The sequence below is a fragment of the Gavialis gangeticus genome, unplaced genomic scaffold, assembly GCF_001723915.1.
Source record: "Gavialis gangeticus isolate Ggan-Ray unplaced genomic scaffold, GavGan_comp1, whole genome shotgun sequence".
Classification (NCBI taxonomy): domain Eukaryota; kingdom Metazoa; phylum Chordata; order Crocodylia; family Gavialidae; genus Gavialis; species Gavialis gangeticus.
This window is the reverse complement of record NW_017729027.1, coordinates 10,214,077-10,225,655: the sequence shown is the minus strand read 5'-3', so window position 1 is coordinate 10,225,655 and position 11,579 is coordinate 10,214,077. Positions and strand designations below refer to the sequence as shown.

Sequence of the window (11,579 nt, the reverse complement as noted above, 5' to 3'; positions counted from 1 at the left end):
TCCCATGGGACTGATGAAAGACCGACACAAAGTACCCATTTAATAGGTTGGCTTTTTCCTGGGCCTCAGTTGTCAGTTGCCCCATCTGGTAAAGCAGGGGTCCAATGTTGCCCTTGCATTTCCTCCAGCTCCCCACATATCTGAAAAAGGACTTTTTATTGTTCTTGATACTCAAAGCTAGTTGGAGTTCAGTTGCAGCCTTGGCTTTCCTGGTTTGCTTCCTGCAGGACCAGGAGCAAACCAGGCCCATTGGTGTACCTTGATTTTTAGTAAGACTTTTTATATGGTCTCCCACAACATTCTCCCAGGCAAGCTAAGGAAGTATGGGCTGGATGAATGGACTGTAAGGTGGATAGAAAACTGGTGGGAGCATTGGGTTCAGAGAGTAGTAACCAATGGCTCGATGTGTAGTTGGCAGCTGGTATCAAGTGGAGTGCCCCAGGGGTTAGTTCTGGGGTCAGTTTTGCTCAATGTCTTCATCAATGACCTGGAAGATGGCATAGCATGTGCCCTCAGCAAGTTTGCAGATGACACCAAGCTGGGGGGAGTAGTAGATACACTGGAGGGTAGGGCTAGGATTCAGAGTGACCTAGACAAATTGGAGGATTGGGCCAAAAGGAATCTCATGAGGTTCAACAAGGACAAGTGCAAAATCCTGCACTGAGAATGAAACAATCCCATGCACCAGTACAGGCTGGGGCCTGACTGGCTGGGCAGCAGCTGTGCAAAAGAAGACCTGGGGGTTACCATGGACAGTAATCTGAATGTGAGCCAGCAGCATGTCCTTGTTGCCGATGGCATAATGGGCTGTGTTGGTAGGTGTGTTGCCAGCAGGTCAAGGGAAGTGATTATTCCCCTCTATTCAGCACTGGTGAGGCCACATCTGGAGTACTATGTTCAGTTTTGGGCCCCCCACTACAGAAAGGATGTGGGCAAATTGGAGAGAGTCCAGCAGAGGGCAACAAAAATGGCGAGGTGGCTGGGGGACATGACTTATGAGGGAAGACTGAGAGAACTGGTCTTTAGTCTAGAGAAGAGGAAACTGAGAGGGGACTTAATAGCAGCCTTCAACTACCTGAAGTGGGGTTCACAAGAGCATGGAGATACACTGGTCTCAGTGGTGACAGATGACAGAACAAAGAGCAATGGTCTCAAGTTTCAGGAAGGGAAGTTTAAGTTGGATATTAGGAAGAATTTTCTCACTGGGGGGTAGTAAACACTGGAACAGGTTACCCAGAGTGGTGGTGGAAGCTCCATTCTTGGTGGTTTTCAGAACCTGGGTAGACAAAGCTTTGGCTGGGTTGATCTAGTTGGGGATAGTCCTGCCTTGAGCAGGGGGTTGGACTAGATGACTTCCTGAGGTCCCTTGTAACCCTAACTTTCTGTGATTCTATGAGTCAGGTATTTGAAGACAGTTATTAAAAGCCCTGTCAGGCTTCTCTTCTCTAGACCAAATAACCAACCCTAGCTCTTTCAGTCTTTCTTCATACATCATGCTTCCCAGGCCGGACCATTTCCAATCTGTCCACATCTTTCTTGAAGTTTGAGGCCCTAAACTTAACACATTACTCCAGGTGAGGCTTCATTAGTACTGAATAGAGTGGAAGAATCACTTCCCTTGACTTGCAAGAGACATTCTTGTTGAAACGTCAGTTAAACCATATAACTGAAGGAATATTTTCCCTTAAAACCATTTGTAAGTTGGCAGAGAACAACATTGATTCCCTGTTTCTAGATTAGCTCTATTTAATGAGTAATATTGGCATTTCAAGGTATTTTTTCATTTTATGCAATATTTGTTGGCTATTTTCTAAAAATCTTTTTGTAAAATGTTCATATAGTAAGAACTCAGCTTTTAATGTTTTAAAAACTGTTTATGTATTTTTAGAATGATTTTAGTACATGTCAATAAAAATGTAATGTAAATCTTATTAAAGAAAATTTAAATTATGTTGCCAATTTATCTTAAATTTTGGTTTAAAAAATGTGTTTTAATGAAAACATTGTGCAAAATACTTCAACCATTTCTAAAGGTAGACTGAAAATACTTAAAACCTTCTTTCAATGTGAAAGCACACATTTAAATAGTGATCTTTGAGGCAATGGACTGGAAATCCTTTTATTGTGAGAACAGTATTCTATGGTTTCTTAGAAAATAAGCACAGTTTATCCATCATGACACAAGAGAGCAGAAATGTTTATTCTTTTAGCTTTTGATCATTCCCTAAAGGGTTGTTGTCCTGGTAGTGAAGTAGCTGGTTGCTGTGGAAATTGTACCCTTGTTGTATGTTTCAAGTAAAAGTGTAAAATACATTTGGCTAACAAACTCGTTTTTAGTTAAGCCAATCAGGCTTTTTTCACCAGTCAGGACACAACATGTTGTGGTGATGTCAGAACTTACATTTTGGAACTATAAGTTGCCAGACTTATATTATTTCCCTCTGTTGTCAGCACTTAGAGATGGGGAGGGGTGGGGGGAAGCTGCCAGAATGATGACTTATGAACGGCGTAGGAAAATGATTATAGAAGGTTTTGGATATGGAGTGTGGTGAGGGAGAAGAAAACTAATTTTCAGAGCAACTTAACTGAAAAAACAACGGGCTACAGTTCAGAAAACCCTTAGGGCCTCATTCACAAATCGGAGTTTTGCAAAAATACAGATTCATTTAAAACAAATGTCTTTATCAGGCTGGACAAACTGCTTTTCTTATAATCTCACAAAAATATGTTTGTAATGATAATGTTCTGCATAAGCAGTATAAATTCATATCCTACGTTACTGTGCACTGATATCCCCATGTGGACAAAACCTTAATAATGTCAAGGAGAGTTAAGGTCTTCATCCTTCCTGAATCTTTGGACTATGTGTTGCAGCTTCCAGCAAAGACTGGAAGTCTCAACCTTTAGTGGCCTAATTAGTACCATCCTTGATTAGCTATTAGATAGCAACACTTTTTGCCATGAGTAACTTGGATTATGTTCTAAAAGAAGAAGAACTGTTTTTCAGTTCCAGTTTTTTGAGTCATCCAGAAGTTGCTAAAGTTTCTGTGGAGTGTGTTTGTTATTTGATCATTTGAAAGCCAAAAAGACTGAATATAAACATAAGCGTTCCGTAAAATGTAAGGCTGTGCGGGGAGAGAAGTCCTTTATTCAAACAGCAAGTAAAAAAGGCAAAGAAAATGCTCCAGCATGAGTTGTGAAAGCTGCCCTTTGCTAGCATTTCTTTAAGGGAGGGAGGACTTTGTAAGGGAAGTCAGAAAATAATGGGTTACTGCTGTTTTTAAAAAAATATGTCTTGAATCATCATAATATTCAATTTTATGCTATTATAGTTCTCATTGACTTCAGTTGCATAGAATGAGGCCCCTATTGCCAGTTGCTACTATATTGTATTCCAGGCCAGCTGGCAACAAATTATGCACATCTGATAGATAAGGGTACACATTTGGACCACTACTGTCTTTTGGTTATCTCTGAGACCACATACTTGGTTAAACAATTATGGATTAGCTATGGCTTAAGGTTTATTAGTGTGTAATTTTTAATTTTAGAAATAAATATTATATAGAAAAGTATTACCCCTCTGCAAATGTTGATTAACATTTTTTCTGTTGTGCATTGTAGATAGCAGCACAGTCAGTTGTGAAGCTGCTACTTTCCATTCTTTTTGACCAGTCAGCTCCTACAAGATAAGATTATATCCCATGTATTACATATAGACATGAAATGGATTTAGGCATTCCAGGAAGGCTGTCGTAATTACATTTTGCTCTTTTCTCTTTATGCGGCAAAGTTTTCTGAAAGATCATATGCCTTGAAGCACTTTCACATTATTATGTATTTGAAATTTATTTTTAAAAATATTTGGATATTTTTGCTGAGCACTTTTGCCATTATTTGACAGATAAGGGAAAGGATGACATCACAACTAAAATTTAGTGTTTGGGTGCAAGTGATCATAGCTGCATTACATTTGTTACAGGCAAACAGAATGAGGTACTTTGTGTACTTGGCCTTGTTCAGGTACAAAGTTTAAAACAATTATCAGCTGAGTCACCTGAGAGAAGAACTTAATAAAAAATGTGAATAACTAATGGAAACAAATTGAAACTGTTTTAGAATATTTTAATAAACATCCAAGAAGGCAAAATCTCATGGTCAAGAAAAGGGGTACACTGATTAAAAAATTCAGCCTATCTCATTGGCAAAGTAAAAATAGCTCTAAACATTTTGTATAGAAAAACTATGTTGCCTCTGTACTTAATGGGAAAATGGTAATTTGATATCAAAGAAAAAGTAGAATTTAGGAAGAATAAAATATTGATAAGGGACATAAAGAACCCAAGAAGATCTTTATCCTTATACCTCTTTAGGATGACCATTTCAGTCTGTGGCAACTTGCTATTCTTGTCTGTCCATGAAGATGGGGTTTTTCTTAGTGGTGGTCATACCTGGTTAGATGGCTAGGTGAGATCCAAGCCTTTGCCCTGCCTATATTATCTTTTACCCAGTTACATGAATCTGAGGACTTACCTGAAATTTCTGTCCATGGTGATCTCTGAATTGCATCTAAGTCAGTAAATTAACTTAGCTGTTTTTTCCCTGAAGCCTCATGCTTCATGAGCAGAGGCGTCCCTCCATTCCCTCATTGTAAAGTAAGCCTTAAGCTAGTATTTGAACAGGACCAGACCATTTCTGAAGTCTCCACAGCTCTGCTTCCATAGCTGAGAGATTTAAATGGGTATCAGACTACATAAAACAGTGCTTTGAGACTGTGAAGATGGAGCTTGTGTGGCAGGCGTGCTGGCAGCAGCCCAACTCGCTGGCTTGAAAAGGCTTAGAATGATTGGTGGGGCATTTCCCACCAATCAGGGAAGGCCAGGGGAAAGGCTTGCCCCGCCCCTACCTTGGGGGTGAGGTGAAAAGACAGACCAGAGAGGGGACTAACCCCACCTCTCTCTGATTGGTCCATCTTCAATCTGGGGGCGCAACCTCCTGAGAGGAAAAAAAAGCAGCGTGCTCAGCATGCAGGCAGCTTGGACGAGGGATGACAAAGAGTGCTGAGAAGAGCTGGCTGAGCAAACCAGTGGGGTGCAGCGGTTGCTGCAGAAGTGCCTAGAAGAGATCTCGTCGGACAGGGAGCAGCAAGTGGCTGCATCCCCAGCCCTGCCATGAAGGGAGCGTGGTGACAGTGCACAGGTCAGTGCATGGAGGGCCCAGGAGTGGGCTGAGACTCTGGCACTGCACAAGGCAGCTTGGGTCTCCAGCCCCTGCACAAAGCAGGGCAGACGGTGCACTGAAGGTCTGGCAGCAGTCTGAGACTTTGGAGCTGCACCAGGCAGCTCGGGTCTCCAACCCCTGCATGAGGTGGGGTAGATGGTGCACAGGTCAGTGCACAGAGGGTCCAGGAGTGGGCTGAGACCCCTCCATGGCACACGGCAGCTTGGGTCCCCAATCCTTGCACGAGGCAGGGGGCAGACAGTACACAGAGCCAAGAGGGGCCAGTAGTGCACAGAACAGTGCACAGGGCCAAGAGCGGGCCGAAAGCAGATAGGGCCTCAAAGCAGCTGAGGGCCCCCTGCAGAGGGAGGAGCTGTCTGGCCCTGGGAGATGAGTGCAGCCTCATTGGGCCCCAAAGGAGTCGGGGTATTCCTTCTTTCTTTCCCTCCCTAAGGGTCATTTATATTGGGGCCAAGCTGTTGCGCCCGTGTAGCCTGCTATTCCTTGCTTTTCTCCAAGATCCTGCGCCTTATTGTTTGTAAACCCTGCGCCTCATGATATCTATAGGAATGTATAGATGTTTGTGGAAAACTTTTATGAATATTTAATTACCAATTTGCCACTGCTAGACCTTTTACTATTCATTGTCTAAATCCAATCGCAGTGTCAGCCTGGAGGGCCCCTTCCGTCCTGAGCCAGGAGGGCGCTGAGTGGGGAGGCAGAGCCTGGGGTCCCAATCCAATGGGCATCAGAGGGCGGGCTTCTGAGAGTGGGTCTGGGGGCTAATAGAGAGTATTTGCATACTGCATATGTATATGTAGCACATAGTTCATGCATTTTATGTATGTATGTTAATATTGTAACTTTTGTATCTTATTAAATTTGTATGTACTGTAGTTACGGTTCATCACGTGTCCTGGCTCTGCTCTGTAGGGAGAGGATGGGAGCTGTGGACAGCCAAGCAGCTATGCCTCCCACAGCGTACCTGCACCCACTAGCATTCCTTCATTTGGAGACTGGGTACACAACTGGGTACCACCCGGGTTACCCTTGCTTCCTGTGTTTGGGTCCATACTACCAGAGACCAGGCCACTTCCCTAACCAGTTTCCATGAAGACAGCTTTAAGGCAGCCCCCTGGAGCTCTGTACATACCTTTACAAAGCACCATCCCATTTCAGAAGCCTCATAGGTAGATGCCACAGTAGTAGAGTGGTCCTGTAGTCACTCTGTGTTCTGCTTCTGAGATCTGCCTTTGTGGAGATAATAAGGCTACTTTTCAGAGTTCTGGAGGTATTCTATTGTTTGCATACATGTTTTTTATGTATTGCCTCTTTCCCTCCTTTTCTCAGAAACAAATAGAGTATAGGATGCTATGGTTGGAAGGAAACTGAGAAGCGGAAAGTACACAAGTAATTAAAGGATTGGAAAACTTGCTTTGTCATGAAAGTAATCTTTTTATTGTATAAAAACAAAGGGGTGAGCTGGGCTTTCTTTTACAGTCTTATTACAGTGCTCTTCAGTATAAATTATAAAGGTACAAAGAGACAAACGTATAACAATAACCATTTTTTAACAGTTTTTGGGAAAAAATAGCCAACTGTTTTAGTGGATTGTCTGCAGTGCAATTTCTTTAAAAATAAGACTGAACGTTTGTATGTTATTCTAGTCTTATCTGAGTGCATCTATTTGAACTTGAAGCAGGAATTAATACAGTGAAGTCCTATGGACTGTGTTATTCACGGAGATGAGCTGACCAGTAAGACTGTGCGCTTATAGCCTTACATTTTATTGATAATCTTAGTGATGGAACATTAGGCTAATTTCCAGCCTTTTACAGTATAATACTGGCTTATACAGTTCATTTTAGAGTCTGATCCTATAAACTCTAACAGTCTTGTACATGCATACAGCCTTCTTGGAGTTAGTGAGACTAACTGTATAATAAAACACTTCTTGCACAGGTTAGGTTTTTCACAGTTGAACCTTTTATTCTTTACACTATTCTTAATATCATGTAGTCTTATTCTCAAAAATGTGTGGTAATTTTAAAAATGGTTTGGAACTGTTCAATGTACAGCAGATAAACCTCTGAACAGATTCTGTTAAGAATAATTAAAAACAGATTGCCTTCTTAAAAAAACCCCAAAAAGATTTTTAAAAATGTCTTCATCATATGCAAGTTTATGCAAACTTTAGTGCACTGAGTAGTATGTTTTGGTCTGCAGTGAGGAAAAGTATCTAAGAATTTTGGTAGATTTATGAAGCAGTTAATGTCTTCTGTCCTTTTATAGGAGTTTCCAGTGCAAGAGACAAGAAATTCAAGAACTAGTCTACTTAATGACACTTTGCTTTCAAACTGTTTAAATGATTTTCCTGTCCTTTTACTCCAGTGTATAGTATACAGCTTATGGAACTGTCACTTGCCCAGTGCATCTGTAGTCCAGCTGTTCAGATCTATTAACACACTCTTAGGTCTCTGATAGAAATCAGGAGTACTCCAATCCGAGTTGAAACTGTAAGACAGCAAAAGAAAATTATATTTTATCTTTTAGAAAGGGGTGTAAAAAATCCAGCCCCCCAAACCCATCCAGTCTGTGTGGCTCCTAGAGGGAATTTGGGGGTAGGGACCATGAGGGGCATAGCCTATTGCTGAATTGTGGCATATTGAGCCCCACTGGGGATATATGTTAATAGCAGAGGGGCAAGCATTCATCCCTGAAATGGTTAACACCTCTGCTGCTTGCTCCACTGCCACATCTGGCCCAAGGAGCCAAGGACATTTGACACTCCCTGTTCTAAAATATACCATATCACTGCCTTATTAGAGAAAGTGTCAATGAGAGTTTATGTTCTGATAGCCTCAGCCCAGATTTTAAACTGAAGAGCAAAACCTTAGGAAAATTTGACCTGATAGCTAATTCTCTCTTGGGGTTTTCCACTTGAGGACTAGTAGTACACAATGTACTTATCTTTAAAAACTTGACTACAACTACCCTGGAAATACAAATGTACAGCTCATTTTTTCCCCTCCTCTGCATCTCCAGAAGTTCTTACAAATTTATATGCGCTTAGTAATGAAAAGTGAAACGTGGGTGTCACAGTTTTTTGACTCTGCTGGGTATCTGGTATTGCTTAGTTCAGATTGATTTAGCAAACATTGACAATAATATACTCCAAGATGCTGAGAAATAGCAGAATTTTGAAATTCTCATGTGGTTAAAGGTGTTTTGACTTTTGTCCTTATGTTTCACAACCAGAGCCATAAAGTGAACCTAAGCATGCTTTGTGGCAGTGCTGTTTGCGGGCAGCATCACTGGCTGCATTGCCGGCAGCACAGTGGCAGCTGATCCAACAGCGTAGAGTTGCTTCTACTTTTTTTGTCTCTGCTCCACTCTGGGTTGCCACCTAGATCTGCTACCTTGCTTGCCCTTCCCTACCTTCGTTATGCTATTGTTCACAACAAACCTAAACAGCTACAATATAAAAGAAAAAAAAGATCAGTGCTTGTTTATAAACAGTTTATATGACAACATGCTGCAAATATTATGTGCTGTGTTGAGCAGGCCACATTAAATCACCTAATGTTTGCATTTTTTTTTGTATTTTATACTTATTTATTCCCTATAATTGCACTATAAATTTCTTGTTTAGATTCTTGGCTATCTTTAGGAAGCAGTCCATTATCTACATGTTCTGTAAATGTTACCTGGGACCCACTGTAACACTTAACTTAGTGAAGAATACATTTACACATGTGTTTTCAGGATTTTCAGGACTGAGCCTGAATTGTTTCATCCAGTTTAGGTTTTGTTTTCCTTTCGAAATGTCATTGTTTACATTGATAAGGTCAATTCAGAATAATGGAGTATAAGGATAAAGCTATTGATGATGTGTTGCAAAAAAAACTTTAGTTGCTAATTCCTATTCTGCTAATGTCAGCATTTGGCTTTTGAGGCCCATTCATCTGCCCAACTAAAATGTTGCATTGGGAAAGGAGGAAATAGCGTATATTTTTAATGACCTAACTAAAATGACAAAATTGATATTCCATGAGTAAATTTATAAAAAATTAAATAGCTACAGTTGTTATATCTTTACAAATAGGTACAGCTTTGTTTTTAAAATCAGTTTTCTTGTTTCTTTTTAGTCGGTGGTGAAGACTGGACGATTACTGATCAGTCACGAGGCCCCTTTGACAGGAGGCTTTGCAGCTGAGATTAGTTCTACTGTTCAGGTATGCTGAAGTTATTACATTTGTTTTGCATGCCAACATGTGTTTATTTGAAAAAATAATATTTATGTTTGAATTAAAAGGTCTGGATTTTCTAAATGACATGTTAAAATTTCTAATTTGGCTTCCATCACTTTAATACTATTTTATAATCTAGAGAGAATAAATCTGGTAAAAGGAGACAAAACCTCCATGAGAATAACAGCTGAAGTCATTTGCTGTATAATGTAAGAGAAGTGTTGAAACTGACTGGATCATATTTCATGTTAAATGAAGTTTAATAGATGTTTCTGAAATGTTACGATCCAACTCTTTGCATGTGTGTATTCCATATCTTTAGTGCATCATGCATTTATGCAGCTTATATTATGTTTTTTGAGTCTGTGATGTTTGTCTTCCACTAAACAAATCTTGCTCTAAAACATGTCTTGCAAGTTTGGCCTTCAATTTTTAATTAAGCATACATATTAGTTTTGAGCAGTTAGGATACAGCGTATCTGAAGTACTTTATGTTAGCAGCTGCGAAGTGGAGAATTTAATTTTAATTCGGACAAAGGTTTTCATTTCAAACATTCACTGAAAAATATGCAGTTTGTGCTGCTGACTGTGGGGGAAAAAATCTCCTTTGTACTGTTGCAAGTTCTTTCCAAACTTACTTAAAGATTGTTCTCTTTTTGTCATTGTCTTCAAACAGATTCTTCCCCTTTCTTTTGCTTTTTGAGCCTAAATAAAGTAGAAACAAAGCATACCTCTGCTACAATACACTATAATGCTTCCATATTCTATTCAGTGTCTCATTATTAAGGATCCAATTCTGCAACCTTTTCTATCTCATGTAAAGCTTAAATGTGCAACCTGTAAGCCTTTAGGTTTGCAATATTTTCCCTATTGGTGAACAAAAAACCTCTGGTATTTGTATTTGTCTTAATTATTTGAAGTAATAAGATCAATCTAATGAAATGAGCTAAAATATACATATCTTGTGAAAAACTTATTTTATGAACTAAAACCTTTCTGAAAGTTTTAATTCATTATGATTGATACTGTAGGCAGCCTCCTCTGAGGAGCCTAGTATTGTAGCCCACAAAATATAATCTCACTGTGTAAGGACTAGATCCTGTCATCCTTATAGACAACAAGTAATGTCTGATCTCCTCAGATGGTTTTATAGCTTACAGTAAGACTACTGAAGGCATAAAAGGACAGTAATTAATCATGATATAAAAGGAGCCAAATCTGACACTTTAAGTGTTTTTATATTGTTATTGAAAAAGAAAAATATGTGATACCCAACCAAAATACTCCAAATTGAATGCCTTCAAATCTCTCTTAAATTCTATATTCTCTCTTTTAGGGATTTTAATGTGCCACAAAATATAAAATAAAGAAAACAGAATGTGACAGAGTTCTTTTTTTACAATTTCCATTTAATTATTAAGCAGCAGCAATGCTAAAGGTTACTTCTCAGTTCATGTGAAAACCATGTACTAATTAATTTAAATTTTAAAAATAAAAGTATATGCATCAATACAAAACAGGAAAAATAAAATAACCAAAGGGGAAAAAATCACTTCAACAGTTTAATTTGAGAGAGAGACTTCATTTTATTTATGTATTTCTCTTAAGTGACTTTTATTCTCTTCAGCATTCTGATAAGAAAAACACTTTCTAAGCATTTGGTTCATTCCTCATGAGCCCATAATCTGAAACTTCTCCTTCACTAGTGGTATTTATTTAGAAAATAAAAGTAAGACAAAAGCCATTTCATAGTAAATACTATATTGTTGCAGGGGCACTTTGGTGCCTTGCTCCTATGAAGAGATACAGGTGCCGGTTGCCAGGGCAACCGCAGTTGGTCAGCTGACCAGAAGGGGGCCGGGCCTGACCTATATAAAGGTGATTCAGGCTGAGGCCAAGGGAGCAGTTCCCCTCTGGCAGCTGAGGAAGAAGGAGCTCTGCGAGAGTAAGCAGAGTACGGAAGCCTGATGGCCTGAGCAGCTTCGGGTCAAGGATACTGGGTGGAGGAAGCCCTGGTAGGGAGCTGAATGAGGGTTAGCTGGTTGGCTTGGAGTTTATGTTGTAGCCCAGGGGCTTGAGTTTTCTGTTGTAGTTTTATAAGACCGGAGG

The 11,579-nt window shown here is 39.8% G+C and overlaps 1 protein-coding gene across 3 annotated transcripts in view; it reads left to right on the top strand.

The window, feature by feature from the left end:
* The window catches only part of BCKDHB (branched chain keto acid dehydrogenase E1 subunit beta), a 395,605-nt gene that overhangs the window by 258,200 nt on the left and 125,826 nt on the right, over nt 1–11,579 (top strand). For all 3 annotated transcript variants that reach the window (XM_019520436.1, XM_019520437.1, XM_019520438.1), the window contains one exon: nt 9,369–9,455. In XM_019520436.1, the coding sequence (XP_019375981.1) occupies nt 9,369–9,455 (87 nt within the window). The remainder of the gene's footprint in view (nt 1–9,368; nt 9,456–11,579) is intronic.